General features: G+C 50.9%; 1 protein-coding gene across 2 annotated transcripts in view; it reads left to right on the forward strand.

The window, feature by feature from the left end:
• Positions 1-6,333: 6,333 nt before the first annotated feature.
• Positions 6,334-18,791, forward strand: part of SYNGR1 (synaptogyrin 1) — a 31,679-nt gene continuing 19,221 nt past the window's right edge. The window contains exon 1 of one of the 2 annotated variants that reach the window (XM_049885211.1): positions 6,334-6,901. In XM_049885211.1, coding sequence (XP_049741168.1) covers positions 6,803-6,901 — 99 coding nt within the window. In that variant the 5' untranslated portion in view covers positions 6,334-6,802. The remainder of the gene's footprint in view (positions 6,902-18,791) is intronic. The other variant, XM_049885212.1, reaches the window with a different exon arrangement.

Below are 18,791 nucleotides of genomic sequence, written 5' to 3' on the forward strand. Positions count from 1 at the left end.
ATTTTAACAATTAAGATGTAATTTATATACAGCAAATTCACCCTTTTGTGGACAGTTCTGCAAGTTTTGACAAATATATGATACAGTCAGTTATACGACCAAGACCATAAACAAAGTATAGCATGATTCCATCACCTCCCAATATTTCCCCATACACTTTTGTAGTTAATGCTCCACCCCCCACCCCAGCTCCTGGCAACCACTAATCTGTTTTCTGTTTTTATAGTTGTTTACCTTTGCAAGAATATCACGTAAATGGAATCATGCACTGTGTAGCCTTTTGAGTCTGGTTTCTTTCACTTAGCATAACACATTTGAAATTCACCCATACTATTGAGTTTATCAATAGTTCACTCCTTTTCATTCCTGTGTAGTATTCCATTGAGATGCCCGGGTGGTGCAAATGATTTGTGATTGGCTAACCTAAAGGTTGGCAGTTTGAACCCACCCAGCGGTGCCACGAAAAAGAAAAAAAAAAGACCTGCAAAACTTCTTCCATAAAGACTATTCAAACCAAATCAAACACATTGCCATTGAGTCAATTCTGTCTATAGGACAGAATAGAACTGCCCCATAGGGTTTCCAAGACTGTAATCTTTATGGAAGCTGACTGCCTATCTTTCTTTCATGTAGCAGCTGGTGGGTTCGAACAGCCAATTTTTTGGTCATCAGCTGAGCACTTAACCAGTGCACCACCAGGGCTCCTCTATAAAGACTACGGCCAAGAAAACCCTACAGAGCAATTGTACTCTGTAACACATGCGGTAACCATGAGTCAGAATCAACTCAATGGCAATGTTTGTTTCTGCGTATTCCATCGTATGGACATACTACAGTTTACTTATACGTTCACCAGTCGAGGGGCAGTTAGCTGTTTCCAGGCTTTGGCTATTACACAAAAAATGACTATAAACATTCCTGCACAGGTTTTTGCGTGAACATGGGTTTTCTTTCATGTGAGCAAATACCCACAAGTGGGATTGCTGAGTCTAAGGTAAATGTATATTTAACTTTATAAGAAACCGCTAAATTGTTTTTCAAAGTGGTTATATCATTTTGTACTCTCACCAGCAATGATGAGAGTTCCAGCTCCTTGCATTCTTGTTAGCATTTGATAGTCAATTTTTTTAATATGAGCCATTTTAATAAGTATGTGGTAGTATCTCATTGTAGCATGAATTTGCATTTCCCTAGTGACTGACTATCTTAGGCTGGGTTCTCTAGAGAGATTCATATCAAGGAAATGGCTCATGTGGTTGATTATAGAGGTTAGAACATCCCAAGTCTGTGGGTTAGGATAGAGGCCTCTCCTGATTCACGGACCTGCAGGGACTGGCAAACCCAAGATTGGCAGGTCAGACCACAGGGTTCTTGCTCACAGGCTGTGAAGACTGAGGAATCCCAGGATCGGCAGGTAAGACGACAGGTAAGCTGCTTGCTCAAGTTCCAAGAACCAGAGGTCAGACGAACAGGGGCCAGCTGCAGGATCCAGAGCAAGCAGGGAAGTCCGCTTATATTCAATGCAGGTCACACCCCCAAGGAAACTCCATTTCAACCGCTTGGATACTAACAGCAGATCCCAGCATGGAGGTGATCACATTATATCAAAATTCATCACGGAAGTGATCACATCATTATATGACTGCCAAACTACATCATAACTAACAAACCACTGAAAAGCATGGCCCAGCCAAGGTGACACACGACCTTAACATCACACTGACTAATGTTGAACATCTTTTCATGTGCTTAGTTGCCATCTGTATATCATTTTGGGTGAAGTGTGTGTCTGTTCAAATCTTTCGCCCATTAAAAAAAAAAAATGCATTGTTTTCTTATTATTGAGCTTTAAGAGTTCTTTACACATTTGGGATGTAAATATTTTCTCCCTGACTGTGGTTTGCCTTTTTATTCATTCTTTTAAAAGTATCCTTCAAAGAACAAAAGCTCTTAATTAAATATAGTCCAATTTATGGATTTTTTTTTTTTACCGTGCTTTGGTTTTGGACCTAAGAAATCTTTGCCTAACCCAAAGTCACGAAGATTTTCTCTTACGTTGTCTTCTAGAAGTTGTAAATAATCATAGTAGCTACCTTGTGAGATTATTATATTAAATGCAGTAATGGATGTAAAGCCCTTAGCCCAGGGCCTAACACAGAGTAAATGCTCAGTAAATTGAACCTCAGACGGACATTTGCCTTCAAAATGTCCATAACGTCACTCTGAAGAATAAGGTGTGCATGACCCAAGCCATGGTATTTTCAATTGCCTCTTATACATGCAAAAGCAGGACAATGAAAAAGGAAGACAGAATAATAATTGACACATTAGAATTACGGTGGAGAATTATGGTGGTGAAGAAGAGTGGATATACCATGGACTGCCAGAAGAACACCCCCATGTGTCTGAAAACCTTATGAATAGCAGCAGAACATTGTCTGATACAGTGCTGGAAGATGAGCCTCCCAGGTTGGAAGGCACTCAAAAGATGACTGGGGAAGAGCTGCCTCCTCAAAAGTAGAGTCGACCTTAATGACGTGGATGGAGTAAAGCTTTTGGGACCTTCATTTGCTGACGTGGCACGACTCAAAATGAGAAGAAACAGCTGCAAACATCCATTAATAATCAGAACCTGGAATGTATGAAGTATGAATCTAGGAAAATTGGCAATTGTAAAAAATGAAATGGAATGCATAAACATCGATATCCTAGGCATTAGTGAGCTGAAATGAACTGGTATTGGCCATTTTGAATCGGACAATCATATAGTCTACTATGCTGGGAATGACAACTCGAAGAGGAATGGTGTTGCATTCTTCGTAAAAAAGAACATTTCAAGATCTATCCTGAAGTGCAACGCTGTCGCTGTCAGTGGTAAGATAATATTCATACGCCTGAAAGGAAGACCGGTTAATACGACTATCATTCAAATTTACGCACCAACCACTAGGGGCAAAGATGAAGAAATAGAAGATTTTTATCAGCTGCTGCTGGCTGAAATTGATCAAACATGCAATCAAGATGCATTGATAATTACTGGCGATTGGAATGCGAAAGTTGGAAATGAAGAAGAAGGATCAGTAGTTGGAAAATATGGCCTTGGTGATAGAAACAATGCCAGAGATCAAATGATAGAATTTTGCAAGATCAATGACTTTGTCATTGCAAATACCTTCTTTCACCAACATGAACGGTGACTGTACACATGGACCTCGCCAGATGGAACACACAGAAATCATATTGACTACATCTGTGGAAAGAGACGATGGAAAAGCTCAATATCATCAGTCAGAACAAGGCCAGGGGCCGACTGTGGAAAGTAAAGAGCAGACCATTAACTGCTCATATGCAAGTTCAAGCTGAAACTGAAGAAAATCAGAGCAAGTCCACAAGAGCCAAAATATGACCTTGAGTACATCCCACCTGAATTTAGAGACCATCTGAAGAATAGATTTGAAGCATTGAACACTAGTGACCGAAGACCAGACGAGTTGTGGAATGACATCAAGGACATCATCCATGAAGAAAGCAAGAGGTCACTGAAAAGACAGGAAAGAAAGAAAAGGCCAAGATGGATGTCAGAGAAGACTCTGAAACTTTGCTCTTGAGCGTCGAGCAGCTAAAGCAAAAGGAAGAATTGATGAAGTAAAAGAACTGAACAGAAGATTTCAAAGGGCCTCTTGAGAAGACAAAGTAAAGTATTATAATGACATGTGCAAAGAGCTGGAGATGGAAAACCAAAAGGGAAGAACACGCTTGGCGTTTCTCAAGCTGAAAGAACTGAAGAAAAAATTCAAGCCTCGAGTTGCAATAGTGAAGGATTCCATGGGGAAAATATTAAATGATGCAGGAAGCATCAAAAGAAGATGGAAGGAATACACAAAGTCATAATACCAAAAAGAATTAGCCGATATTCAACCATTTCAAGAGGTGGCATATGATCAGGAACCGATGGTACTGAAGGAAGAAGTCCAAGCTGCTCTGAAGGCATTGGTGAAAAACAAGGCTTCAGGAATTGATGGAATATCGATTGAAATGTTTCAACAAACAGATGCAGCACTGGAGGTGCTCACTCGTCTATGCCAAGAAATATGGAAGACAGCTTCCTGGCCAACTGACTGGAAGAGATCCATATTTATGCCTATTCCCAAGAAAGGTGATACAACTGAATGTGGAAATTATAGAACAATATCATTAATATCACACGCGAGCAAAATTTTGCTGAAGATCATTCCCAAATGGCTGCAGCAGTATATCGACAGGGAACTGCCAGAAATTTAGGCCTGTTTCAGAAGAGGACGTGGAACCAGGGATATCATTGCTGATGTCAGATGGATCCTGGCTAAAAGCAGAGAATACCAGAAGGATGTTTACCTGTGTTTTATTGATTATGCAAAGGCATTCGACTGTGTGGATCGTAACAAACTATGGATAACACTGTGAAGAATGGGAATTCCAGAACACTTAATTGTGCTCATGAGGAACCTTTACATAGATCTAGAGGCAGTTGTTCGGACAGAACAAGGGGATACTGATTGGTTTAAAGTCAGGAAAGGTGTGTGTCAGGGTTGTATTCTTTCACCATACCTATTTAATCTGTATGCTGAGCAAATAATATGAGAACCTGGACTATATGAAGAAGAATGGGGCATCAGGATTGGAGGAAGACTCATTAACAACCTGCGTTATGCAGATGACACAACCTTGCTTGCTGAAAGTGAAGAGGACTTGAAGCACTTACTAACGAAAATCAAAGATCACAGCCTTCAGTATGGATTACACCTCAACATAAATCAAAAATCCTCACAACTGGACCAATGAGCAACATCATGATAAACGGAGAAAAGATTGAAGTTGTCAAGGATTTCATTTTACTTGGATCCACAATCAACAACCATGGAAGCAGCAGCCAAGAAATCAAAAGACGCAGTTCACTGGGCAAATCTGCTGCAAAGGACCTCTTCACAGTGTTGAAGAGCAAAGATGTCACCCTGAAGACTAAGGTGCGCCTGACCCAAGCATCATATGCATGTGAAAGCTGGACAATGAATAAGGAAGAGTTGACGCCTTTGAATTGTGGTGCTGGCAAAGAATATTGAATATACCATGGACTGCCAAAAGAATGAACAAATCTGTCTTGGAAGAAGTGCAGCCAGAATGCTCCTTAGAGGCAAGGATGGCAAGACTGTGTCTTACATACTTTGGACATGTGATCAGTCCCTGGAGAAGGACATCATGTTTGGCAGAGTAGAGGGTCAGCGGAAAAGAGGAAGACCCTCAACGAGGTGGATTGACAGTGGCTGCAACAATGAGCTGAAGCATAACAACAATTGTAAGGATGGCACAGGACCGGGCAGTGTTTCGTTCTGTTGTGCATAGGGTCGCTATGAGTCGGAACCAACTCGACGGCACCTAACAACAACAACAACAACAAGCCAGAAGAACCAACAAATCAGTCTTAGAAGAGATGCAACCTGAGAAGAAAGGAAGGTGAGACTTCAGCTTGCTTGCTTTGGACATGTTATCAGGAAAGACCGATTTCTAGAAAAGGACATCATTGTTGGTAAAGGAGAGGGTCAGCAAAAACAAGGGACACCCTCAGTGAGATGGATTGACACAGTGGCTGAAACAGTGGACTCAAACATAGCAACAATTGCGAGGATGGCGCAAGACCTGTCAACCTTTCATTCTGTTATACATAAGGTCGCCCTGAATGAGCGCTCACTCAACAGCAACTAACAACAATAATGTCTAGAGGTGCCCTCATGCTCCCCCTCCCCATTTCCTCTGCACAGACTGGTGTCCGGTCATCACAGAAGGACAGAAGGTGGCAAAAGGCCTCTGCAGATATTCCTGTCTAAACTGCTCCTGGAATCAAGAGAGGAAGAGGAGACAGAAAGAGGCCAGAAGGACCGCAGGTCATCAGAAGAGCCAGGCCTGGAAGGTAGTTCTTCCCACTGCAGCAGCACTCCTTCATCCAGCCATGGAGCTAGAGTCCAAGCCATGATGGGGCGGTGGGGACTAGGGTCATTATGAAACACCTATGGTGTGCCAGGCCCTGGGATCCAGCCATGAACAAGACAGACAAAACCTGGGTTTCAGGAGCCCACAGCCCAGCAGGGGAGACAATCAACAAATAATTATGTAATTAATGATTGGATTAAGGAGGACAGTGTGCTGGGTGGGGGGTGGGCAGGGAGTCTCACAAGAATGTATTGCCCTCTGTGCCAGGCCTAGGGCCCGTCCAGGCTGGGGGTTGGGGTGTGCAGACACAGGGACACGGATGACGTCAGCGTGAAAGCAAGGTGGCGGTTGGGCTGTGCTTTGGAGGACTCCGAGAGAAAGGCAGCTCATTCCTAGTCCATACATTCGTTCAAGAAATAGTCATGCAGTGTTCACTGTATGCCAAGCCAAACGTGACCCTGCCCTCTTCTTGTATTTTGGGGGAAACAGGGCGGCAGGAAACACGCAACAAATAAATAACGAAGATCGTTTCAGCCCTAGCCAAGGGCTCCGAGGAGCTGCGACGGGGACAGGGCGCCCGAGGCGGGGACGCGTCCTGCATTTGCTGCCACCCCTCGACTTTGCAAAGAGGTCACCACGCCACAGGCGCACCCTCCGTCGGGTCCGCAGCCCCCACGCCCCAGCGAAAGAGACGCACCCCCGCCCCCCTCTGCTCGCTGACGCCCCCTGGCGGGAGCCCTCCACCGCACCGGCCTCGCCAGCCGGGGCGGGGGCGCCGCGCACGCGCAAGGGCCGGCGGCGCGCGCCGAGCGGGGGGCACCGTGCGGGTGCAGCCACGATGGAAGGGGGTGCGTACGGAGCGGGCAAAGCTGGGGGCGCTTTCGACCCCTACACCCTGGTCCGGCAGCCGCACACCATCCTACGCGTCGTGTCTTGGGTAAGGACGGCGGGTGGCCGGACCAGGGCTGGGGGCGCGGGCAAGGGCAAGGGCGGCGTGCCCGGACCGACTCGGACCCCACCGGACCCCCGGCAGGCTGGCAGTCGCGGGCGGAGCGCGGTCCTGCCTTGGTGCCGGCCTCCACCCCTCTTTCTCCCGAGTCCCGGGCGGGGGTCTCGGAGCACGCGGGGTGCGTCCGCTTCGGCTTTGGGAGCCGGTGCTTCCTGACGCCCCCTCCCAGCGCCCCCTCCCAGCGCCGTGACCTCCAGGCCGCGGCTCTGCGGTTCGCGTTGCGCGCGGCCGCCTGAGCGGGACCGGCGACCGTGGGGACAGAGCCTAGGTTTCAGGTGGCCTTTTTTGGAGGTGGATCAGGGGCGTGGATCACCTTGTCGGGGGCGGGGGGGGAGAGGGGCACGGCGCGTGTGCCCTGAGCGTTCGGGGAGGAGAGGCCGAGAACAGGGGTTCTGTTGCTCAGCCGGGACGCTGTGGGGCTACGCTTTGGAAGCCGAATACCTGGCTTCCTCCCTCCCCCCCACCCGGGAACTGCCTCTCCTTCGCGGCGTGACCTTGGGCTGGGAACCACCCGAGAAAGGTCCACGGGAAACGAGTTCATTTCCGAGGTGGAGAGCCTTACCTCCCCTCTCGTGCCTCAGTTTTCTGATTTATAGCGAGGGTGGGAGGAGCCTGTTTGAGGCCCCCTCGGCGTCTGACATTTCGTGAATTCATGATCCCTTCCCCTCCTAACATACACCTGGATGGGGGGTGATGTCTAGACGAAAGGTCCCCTTCCCACAGCCAGGAGCAGAGAGGCCCTTCTAGACCTACCCCAGCCTTGTGGGAGGCAGGCCTCCTTCCAGCCCTGAGGGTGGAGTAGAGTCCCTGTTGAGACCTGGGGGTGAGGGAGATGGGACAGAGATAGTGGGCACAGACTAGAGGGGTTCAGATGGCCTGGGCAGCACCCCAGGGAAAGGATTCCAGCTGGGGAGGAGTGCCTGGGGCTCCCTGGGATTTGCTGGCCATTACACCCCAACATCCTCACCAGAGGGGCCGCCTTTACAGGCCTGGGCCCTTTTCCTGGTGGGCCCAGACCAGAGGAGCCTGGATCCAGGACTGCTGGGTGGCAGCACTGTTAACAGACCCAGGGACCTAAGGCTAAGGCCAGGTGCGACCTCGGAGTGCTCAAGTGCCCCTCCTTTCCCCGGTTGTCAAGACCATTAGGGTCTGGGTGAGTGGGACAACTTGGGTGTTTATTTTTGGCCTCCCGGAGAGGGAAGGAGCTACTTTCCTTTGTCTAAAAAACATTCCAACCTCCTCCTCGTGCCCCAGGCAGGGCAACCACGTGTAAACCCTTCCTTGTCAGATGCCCCAGATGGAAAGCCCTTTGAGGGCAGGGAATGACTGGCACCCCTGGCACGTCCATGAGAGTTCGTGGCACTGAATTCATCATCTGTGCCAGTCTCTGGCTCCCCAGAGACCCCAACAAGCCCGTGGCAAAGGTGGGAGCCTGGGGGCACCTGCCGTATCACGTAGGTTGTTGCTGTGCACAGCTCCCTTCAGACAGCCCTAGGACACTGGTGGCGGGGAGGGGGGGGAACGCTGGCTCTGTCGGGGGTCGTAGGCGGGTGTCTGCCCTCAGCCTGTGGTGGCATCATTTAGCAAAGCTTGATATTGAGTCTGCTGCTTCAGGGGAAGGCTGCCCTGAGGGAAGGCAGGGAAAGTGGCATGACTCAGACACAGCCATGTGGCGGGCAGCTCGGGACAGAGGTGAGCCGGGCAGGCAGAGGCCAGGAGAGTGCGGAGAGGGGTCTCCCACTGTGCGAACCAGCGAAGCTTGGATGTCAGACTGCACCTTTGAAGGTACAGAGAGTTTATGAGTGTGGATGTCTGAGCCAGAGAGGCTTCCAGGCAGGAGGGGGGGAAGGTAAGTGACGGAGCAGCCACCGGTGCCAGCTAGTTCTCGCAATAGCCTGATTTACACTGGAGGAAACTGAGGCTCAGAGAGGCAAATGGACTTGCCTGAGATCACTGAGTATGTGAGTGGCTGAGGGTTCAAATCCAAGTCTTCGGCGGTTGAAGCTTAGTGCTTCTCCTAGGGGAGGGGAGTGCGGAATCCTGGGATTTCAAGGTTGGAAAGGACAGAGGGATCATTCGGGCCCACCCCCATCCAGTGCCTAAAGCCCCTCCCCAACTTATGAGCCCACTCACACACAGGAGACAGAGCACTCACTGCCTTTGTGTGAGTGGAGGCACCTGGCACCAGCTGATTGATTTCCTGTGCAAATATAGTTTTCTGATCTTAGAAGTAATACCTGCCAATTACTGGAAATATAGAAGTCACCTGTGATCCCACCACTGGGAGAGGGCCGCATCTCCTTCCAGTCTCTGTCCTATGTGGCATGCACGCCCAGACGTTTAACACAGTGGGAGGCCTGCTCTTTGCCCTTAGGCTCCCTGCAGCAAGCCTTGCGGCAAGGTTATCCGGGAGTTAACAAAGCCTCAGCTCCTCCTGGGGGCTTCCTCAGTCTGAACAAACTGGGCAGCTGGTCACTTTCTCCAGGGTCGCTCCTGTGCCCAGGCCCCTTACAAAGCCCTGGAGGGCCCAATAGTGTGTGCCCACGGGCTCCTGATTTTGTTATTTTTCCTGAAGAGGGCCCCAAATGGTAAACACCTCAGGGCCTCCCCAACCTGGCTACCCTCTGAACTCTGAGCCCCTGAGCTGGGCTGAGGGTCCAAGGTGGTTCTCAGCACTGCTGCTGGTTACCCCTAGGCCCAGCTGGGGCACTTGCGTCCTCCCAGGGACCTTTTCAGCTCCTCTCCGCCTCTGTCAGGCTGAGCTGGGCCTGGCCAGACCTGGCAGGGTGATTATTGGTAAAGGTGGGAAGGGAGCTGGTGAGCCCTCTGGCGGTTCCAACTTGAGCCCTTCCTCCCCTGGCAGGGAGGGGCGTGGGAGGGGCAAGCTCAGGGCTGCTGCCTCCTGACCCAGGTTGGAGAGAGATGGGACTTTGCAGGCTGGGTATGATACAGGAGATCAACTGCCACTCCTGGCACCTCCAGGTACCAGCCGTGACCTTCGGCAGGTGTCTCCCAACCCACCCCGTGCCTTGGTCTCCCCATCTGAATGAGGAAATTGGGCCAGGTCAGTGACTGCAGCCTGTTGGTGACTCATTGCTTTGTTCTGAAGCCAGATGGAAAGATGGAGTTCCAGCATGAGACACGTTGATTTGATAGAAAGGGCCACCTTTTACTTGGCGTTTCCATTCTTACCTTCTAGGGGCTGAAATAACCTAAGGGAAAGATCTTGGTGCTGGTAGGTGAGAGGTTCTGTTTAAAGCTCTGTCTTGGCAAAATAAAACGTTTGAAGTCTTGCCATTTTCAGAGTTGATCTCCCAGGGTCCTCAGCTGTAATATCCCAATTCTGTAAATAGGGCAGATATCACTGCCCCCATTTTAAAGATGGCAAAAGTAAGGCTTAGCCTGAAGAAGTGACTTGTCTGCTGACACAAGGCTCAGGACTGTCAGAGCCGCAGGTTGAACCCTGTTTTGGGGCACCACCTTTAGTGTACTCCCTATGGCTTCTTTGGCTGGGCTGTGGTGGTACAAGGGTGTCTTGGAGGGGTGGCTTTGTACCCCATCTTCATCAGCCTCCACCCCTGTCACCCCAAGTGCACACTGAATAAGAGCTGAGCTTGCCTTGCAAACACAGCAGGTTCAAAACAAGACCCCTTGTGCCCCCTTCCCATGCAGACTGCCACACCCCGAGCCATCCCTGTATAGAAGTTCTGGAGCCCACCGCAGCAGGTGAGGGGACCCCAGGAGGAGACAGAGGGTCTGTGATGTTTGCTCATTTATTCCCCAATTACCAAGTCCCTGCTCAGTGCCAGGCTTGGTGTCCCACCTGAAGAGGCATAGTCCAATGAGGAGAACAATTGAGTTAGCAGCCGGAGTTCAGGAGGCTCTGCCAGGAGGGCTGTGGAGGGCTTCCTGCGGGGTTGGGTGGGGGGGGACTCCTGAGCTGGTTCTGATCAAGAATTGGGTGGTACATTCTGGGTAGAGGGAACAGCATCTGCAAATACATGGAGGCATGGGGCTAGAGTGAGCCGTTGGAGACCAGGGTGTATGGGTGAGGTGACAGGTTGAGAGGGTGGAGAGACAGGTAGGGTTTGGCCCAGGATGACAGACTCATAAGCTGAACTTTACCTGAGGGCAGTGGGGAGCCACAGTGGAGAGCTACAGGGAGGAATTTTGTACAGGGAAAAGTTGTGTTGGCTTGGAGGTATGTGTCCTTGCAGGAGATGTGTGGCCACATCCAGCCTGTCCTCTCTCAGCACCTGGTATGGCCCGTCACTTACATGGAGGTGGGCCCATGGTCCTCCTCCCTGGCACATCACTGGGAATTTCTTGCTGACACCCCTGCAATCTTCCTCGCCTCTTGCCTGCCTGTGGCGGACTTCTCCAATGGTCCGTCTCTCTGGGGTCCAGGGTGGGGTCGGCTGCACAGGAGACCTTCAGGGGTTGTTGGCTAATAGATTTCTGCCATGGGTCTTGGGCATTTCTGTATGTACAGGGGCATTGCGGGGCTTGGTGAGCCTGAGAGAACCTGGGGTTTGACATCAAAAGCAGAACCACCAGAGCGGGATCTTGGAAAATCTAAGCCTCTGTTTCCTCATCTGTAAAATGGGATTGAAGTGTCAGGGTTTTGGGGGAGGATTCAAAGATTTCTGAAATGTATGCTGTGGAAAGAAAGCCTGCCATATGTCTGCTGTGGTGGTGGCGAGTCCCCCCTGGACACTCATGAAGTGGATTTTGTTACCCCCACTTAGATGAGAAGCCAAGGGTCAGAGGTCGCTGGAGTTGCTGGGATCAGAGCCAGCGGCTGATTGCAAGGACATGGTGGTCCTGCTTCGGGGAGTCCCCAGCCACATGGAGGAGTCCTACACGACCTGCTGGCTCCTGCAAAGCTGTTAGGCAGGCCTGAGCCTGGGGGAGAAAGAACAAAGGCTGGGGAGGAGAGGGGAGACAAAGCCATGAGGAGGGAGGGGGAGGAGGCAGGAGGAAAGGGAGAGAGGGCAGATGGCTGGGCAACCAGAAGGAGAGTGCTTGGCACCCAGACCTGAAGAACCAGCTGGCAGGGCGGGAGGAGAGGCAGAGTGAGTGTAGGGCTGGGAAGGCCTGAGGCCAAGTTCTGCACCCCCTCTGGCCCTGACTGGCCATGTGACTTGATCACGATGCCAGTGCTTTCTGGGCCTCAGTTTCCCCATCTGCTAAATGGACAAGGAAGGGACAGTCAGATTGGGCTGGTGGTTCCCAACCTTTCCACCCTCGACGAACCCAATTCTTGCCCCCAGTAGATTCCAGACTGGACATGTTTAGACTAGTTGATCTTTAAGGAAGGTAATGCCAAGAACTACCCCTTCCCCCCTTGCTTTGTGAAGAGTCTGGACCAGACGGTGCCTGGGCCCTGGGCCCTGGGCCCCAGTCTGTGAGCAGAGCAGAGTGTCAGTAGAGCCTGACAGGGCAGCCATGCTGTGTTTTGGGGAGCCTCCTTCCAGAGATGGAATTTTGCTCCACTCCGCTCACCTCTGCTGAGGAGGAAGGCCGGGGTGATGGGCTGTGCATCTTTGGGGTTGTGAGGGAAGGGGTGACTGTCTGAAACAGCTCTCGGGTTCAGACCCAGGCTGTTTAGACCATGTTCACCCCAACAAGCCAGGGCTCCTCAGAGAACTCGGGGTCCAGGGCCATGAGGACCTGGCCTGTGTCCCGATCTTTAGTCCCTTCTCTGACTGTCCCTGTCACCTTTTTGTAAAACCCACAGAAAATTGGCCTCCACCCGAGGATGCTGCTTCCCTGCAGCCTTCTCAGTGGGGCTGGTTTTCCCTCAGACTCTTACTTCTGCCAGGCCTGGAGGTGAGATAGGGGCCTCCTGGCTCCTTTTAGAACATTCCTCCCCATCATTGAACCTCATGCCAGCCCTGTGCCAGCCACTTCCTTTCATCATAGGCCAGCCTGGATCATATCCCCCGCTCCTTGAAGATGCCATCCCCTGGCCCAGCATCTGCTCCCTGCAGCACCACGCCTGCCAGGATTCCTGGTCATTTCAGTGCCCACTTGGATGATCCTTCTCTCCCCCGACCTCTCGGCTCCTTGACCTCCCCTTCCCAACTCATAGAAACCCCATGCACAATGGCATGGAATGGTGCCTAGTCCTGTGTCATCCCCATGATCAGTTGCGGATTGGACTGTTATGATCCACAGGGTTTTCACTGCCTGATTTTTAAAAGAAGATCACCAAACCTTACTTCTTAGTTCATCTTAGTCTGGAAACTCTGCTGAAATCTGTTCAGCATCATAGCAAAGTGTGGCACGCAAGCCACCGCTGATGGGTGGATGCTGCGTATAAGGTACATTGGCCTGGAATTGAATGTGGGTCTCCCACGTGGAAGGCAAGTAGCTGTGTGTTGTTGTTAGGTGCCATCGAGTTGGTTCTGACTCATAGCAACCCTTTGTACCATAGAACAAAACACTGTACCATGCTCACAATCGTTGTGCTTAAGCCCATTGTGCAGCCACGGTGTCATTCCATTTTGTTGAGGGCCTTCCTCTCTTTCACTGACCCTCTGCTTTGCCAAGCATGATGTCCTTTTCCAGGGACTGATCCCTCCTGACAACATGTCCAAAGTATGTGAGACGTAGTCTCGCCATCCTTGCTTCTAAGGAGCATTCTGCTTGTACTTCTTCCAAGACAGATTTGTTTGTTCTTTTCGCACTCTATGATAAATTCATATTTTTCACCAAAGGCATCAGTTTTTGCTCTGTCTTCCTTACTCACCATCCAGCTTTCACGTGCATATGAGACAATTGAAAACACCCTGGCTTGGATCAGGTACACCTTAGTCTTCAAGGTGACATCTTTGCTGTTCAACACTGTGAAGAGGTCTTTTGCAACAGATTTGCCCAGTGCAATGTGTCTTTTGATTTCTTGACTGCTGCTTCCATGGCTGTTGATTGTGGATCCAAGTAAAATGAAATCCTTGGCAACTTCAATCTTTTCTCCGTTTATCATGGCGTTGCCCATTGGTCCAGTTGTGAGGATTTTTGTTTTCTTTGTGTTGAGGTGCAATCCATCCTGAAGGCTGTGGTCTTTGATCTTCATTAGCAAGTGCTTCAAGTCCTCTTCACTTTCAGCAAGCAAGGTTGTGTTATCTGCATAACACAGGTTGTTAATGAGTCTTCCTCCAATCCTGATGCCCCGTTCTTCTTCATATAGTCCAGCTTCTCAGATTATTTGCTCAGCATACAGATTGAATAGGTATGGTGAAAGGATACAACCCTGATGCACACCTTTCCTGACTTTAAACTACCCAGTATCCACTTGTTCTGTTCGAACAACTTCCTTTTGGTCTAGTAGCACAATTAAGTGTTCTGGAATTCCCATTCTTCCCAATGGTATCTGTGATTTGTTATGATCCACATATTTGAATGTCTTAGCATAGTCAGTAAAACACATGTAAACATCCTTCTGGTATTCTCTGCTTTCAGTCAGGATCCATCTGACATCAGCAATGATATCCCTGATTCCATGTCCTCTTCTGAATCCGGCTTGAGTTTCTGGCAGTTCCCTGTCGATATACTGCCGTAGCCGCTTTTGAATGATCGTCAGCAAAATTTTGCTTGTGTGTGATATTAATGGTGTTGTTCGATAATTTCTGCATTCGGTGGGATCACCTTTCTTGGCAATAGACGTAAATATGGTCTCTTCTATTCGGTTGGCCAGGTAGCTATCGTCCATATTTCTTGACATAGACAAGTGAGTACATCCAGCGCTTCATCTGTTTGTTGAAATATCTCAATTGGTATTCCGTCAATTCCTGGAGCCTTGTTTTTCGCCAGTGCCTTCAGTGCAGCTTGGACTTCTTCCTTCAGTACCATCTGTTCCTGATCATATGCTACCTCCTGAAATGGTTGAATGTCGACCAATTCTTTTTGGTATAATGACTCTGTATATTCCTTCCTTCTTCTTTTGATGCTTCCTGCATCGTTTAATATTTTCCCCGTAGAAAATTGTACCTCAAGACTTGAATTTTTTCTTCAGTTCTTTCAGTTTGAGAAATGCCAAGCATGTTCTTCCATTTTGGTTTTCCATCTCCAGCTCTTTGCATGTATCATTATAATACTTTTTTTTGTCTTCTCAAGCCACCCTTTGAAATCTTCTGTTCAGCTCTTTTATTTCATCATTTCTTCCTTTTGCTTTAGCTATGCGCATTCCCGTAATTGTCATTTTAAGTATCATTTGCCCTACCTTTCCTGTCCTTCCAGCTCTCTCCCTTTCCCACCTGGCTTCCAGCGGTCAAGCCGTTGACCCTCCCACCGTGTATTGGCCCTCAGAGTCCCACCTTCTCCAGCTTGGATTTTCTGTCTGTCATCCCAGTTATCTCAGCTCCCAGCCCTTCTCTGGGTTGTCACGCTCAACCTGGCAAAACCCCAGCTCTCATGCCTGCTCCCGCCTCCTGGGCCCTCCCTCCTATCTGGTGGCCAGGCCAGCCTCTCGCCCACCCAAGGACACAGACCCAGCGGTTCTCTCTTCCCCACCCTTAGTTTTGCCCTTTCTGCTGGCTCTTCCCCTTTAGTGTACAAATGTGTGTTATTCTCCATCTTAGAAAAACCCTCCCTTGGCCTGTCTCTCTGCTTATTCAGAAGAGTTACCTGTGTTCACTGTCTCCAGTTTTCTCCTCCGTTTTCTCACGTTTCCCCACCTCTAACCCTACTGCTCCCCAACTTCGCCACCTCGTCAGGATCATCTGTGACCTTCATGTTGGCAAATCCCAGGCCTATTCTTAGGAATTCTCCGCAGCATTTTGCAGGAAGTGAGGGTTTACGTGTCTTCTCACTGAGCTGGACAGCCCCCTTGTCCCCTGCCTGCTGCACCCAGTGAGCCATGCTGGGCGCCTGGCCCCTGAGGGCACACAGCCTAGTGGAGAAACAGTTATGGAGGTGAGCAAATGCCTGCAGGGCAGGGAACTCCAGTATAGGCTCAGGGATGAGGGAAGACACTGAATTGAGATGAGAGGGTGGGTGGAGCCAGCCAGGTGGAGAAGGGGAGGGAATTCCAGGCAGAAGGAAGGGCCTATGAGAGCAGTGACTGTGGCTGTCGCCCTCCTGGAATGAGAGCAGTGACTGTGGCTGTCGCCCTCCTGGACCGTGAGCTCTGGAGGGCAGGGCTCCGTCTGTTGCATCACTCCATATCCCCAGTGCTGGAGCGGTTCCTGGGATCTCGTAAGGGCTCCACATGTGGGTGGAATAGATGGTGAACTGCACAACTCTGCCCTCCTTCACCCACCATCCCCATTCAGGTCTCCTACGGAGCCTGAGCCCTGGTGGTGCAGTGGTTAAGAGCTCAGCTGCTAACTAAAAGGTCAGCAGTTCGAATCCACCAGCTACTTCTTATAAACCCTATGAGGCAGTTCTACTCTGTCCTCTGGTCCGGTAACAGCCTTCAAGGCCAATGCAAATATTACCTCCTCTGTGAAGCCTTCTTGGATCCCCCCGCCCAGGTTGCTCTCCTCCCTTGGGCTTGATGTGAATGGGTCTAAGAACCATCAGAACCAGGGGGCTTTTCCCTCTTCGTATCTTTCTTCTAGAAGGTGAGGGAGGGCCTGGGACTGGCTTATCTCTGAAAAGCTGGAATTTCTAGAAGGAGATAGTGAACAGTGTCAGGCAGGTAGGTAGTGGCAGGGCAGAAGAAGGCCTCGAAGGAGGAAGCACAGACAGAACTGGATAGTTAACCCTGCCCTTCTTACCAGCTGAGGGACCTCATGGAGCCTTGGTTTCCCCACCTGTAAAATGGGCATAGCAGTACATACCCATGTGGCTCTTGGGAGAGTAGATGAGGCCCTGCCTGTGAAGGGCTCAGGCCATGCTTGCCTTGCTGTCCCCGCCCCTGCCACACACACCCTCTCCTCAGGAAGGGTGAGGTGACAGGACCTGGGGTGAAGAAAGACGTGTGGTGTGGAAGGCTGCATGGGGTGGGAGTCCAGATACCTCTGCCATTGACCATGTGACCCAGGGTCAGTCAGGTCGCCCTCCCTGGGTCTCAGTTTCCCCATTTCTTTGAGGCTCCAGGGCCCCTTTATGATTGTGCAGCCATGTATGGTGACAATGGAGACGATCTGTGGAGAGAAACAGGCACCTACCAGTCACCCAGGCAGAGTCTCTGTACCTCAGAGGCAGGGGTCTGCTCACCCAGGCCCCTGCCCAGCCACGCCCCCTCCCCGCCCCCACTGCTGAGAAGATGTGGGGACAGCTTGCAGGAAGATTACAGTCTAATCCCCAGCAGGCCACTTCCAAGGCCACTGAGCGGGGCCACTGGGAAGGGAGGAAAGAAGGGGCCCTGGGAGCCCCACTCGCCCTGCACTCTGAGGGAGGCTCTTCCGGAAGCCGAGCCACTGCCCTAGCACCATCACGCGCCCATGTGTTGACTTTGGCCGTTTTCCTCACATGACTCTTGCGGGGGGTGGGGGCGGGGAGGTGGTAGAGGCAGGTCCCTGGTTCCTGTGAAGGAGGGGCCCCTTGGCAGCCTGACTCATCCCTCAAAAGCACAGCCACTCCTTTCTTCACTCAGCTTTCTCCAGGGCCCAGGAAGCAGGAATAGGGACTGTGGTGGGGACGCTGGCAGGAAGGCAGCTTTAGCTGGTGGTAAGGGAGAGGACTTGGCAGCCCCTCCTTAGGGAGTGAGCTCTCTGTGGCCCAGGGTGTGCAAGCAGAGGTGCCAACCAGGGATGCTGAGGAGGGAATGCTCCTTTCTACTGGCTCATGCTGCCTGTCCCTCTGCCCATCCTATCAAGTTTGCTGTCTCCCTCCCTCAAAGCCTTCTCTGACCCTCCCCCTGGGTCTGGGAAGAGGACAGATATCCAACAACTGAAACAATAAATAGAAGTTTTCCATAATAATAATGTTATAATTAAAATGCAGTGGGGCTTGGGGCTACCAAGTGAGTGGGGGAAGAAAAATACTTTAGGCCTGGAAATCTGTCTGGAGGGCTTCTCAGAGGAGGTGTCATTTACATGGAGCCTTGCATGCAAATGGAGCCAGCTTGGAGAAGTGGTGTTCCCAGGAGGAATTGGACTAGTGCAAAGGCCCTGCAGCAGGAATGAGAGGAGTGGTGGAAGGAGCGCTGAGTCTGAGAGGAAGCGGAGGACATGGGGTTGCAGTGGGGAGGGGGCTTCCCTGCGTTTAGGAGCCCAGGAGGAGCAATTGGAGGGTTTGGAGCAGGCGGGTTATGTAGCCTGGCTTAGGTTTAAAGGGATCATTCAGGCTGCAGTGAAGGGGACAGTGCAGGGGACAGAGCGGCCACACAGACTGTTTAGGAGGCCACCACTGCCCAGGCCAGAGGTGACAGTGGCCTGGACTGGGGAGAAGGATGTGGACAGGCTGAAGAGTTATTTGAGAGAGGTTGAAACAACACTCCCAACTGTGAAATTGGATGAGGAAGCAGTAAGCAGGAGAGGAGTCAGGGACAAGTTCAGGTTTGGGGGCCTGAACAGCTGGGTGGGAGCCGGTGAGCGGGCAAATGAGCGGCCACAATCTGAGGTCGCTGAGGAGGCCAGGAGAGGCTGGAGGCTCAAACAGCAGGATCTCTGAGCCATCCTGGGAGGAAGAATGTCCTCAGCCAGGGAACAGACTGGGTGATTTGGGGCTCCCCCTAGCTGCTGCCTAGAGATGGCTTGGCAGTCAGGAGGTCTGGGAGGAGGCCGGAGAGGAGGTTATGGCCCCCTGGACATAGACAGTTGCCAAACCAAGGAGTGGAGCCGTTGAACAGGCAGACGTGGGGAGAGACCTGGGACTCCTGCCATCCACCCGGTTTGGGAACAGATGCCCCTGTACAGGGGAGATAAAG

Source organism: Elephas maximus, chromosome 4 (genome assembly GCF_024166365.1).
Source record: "Elephas maximus indicus isolate mEleMax1 chromosome 4, mEleMax1 primary haplotype, whole genome shotgun sequence".
In the NCBI taxonomy this organism is placed as follows: Eukaryota; Metazoa; Chordata; class Mammalia; order Proboscidea; family Elephantidae; genus Elephas; species Elephas maximus.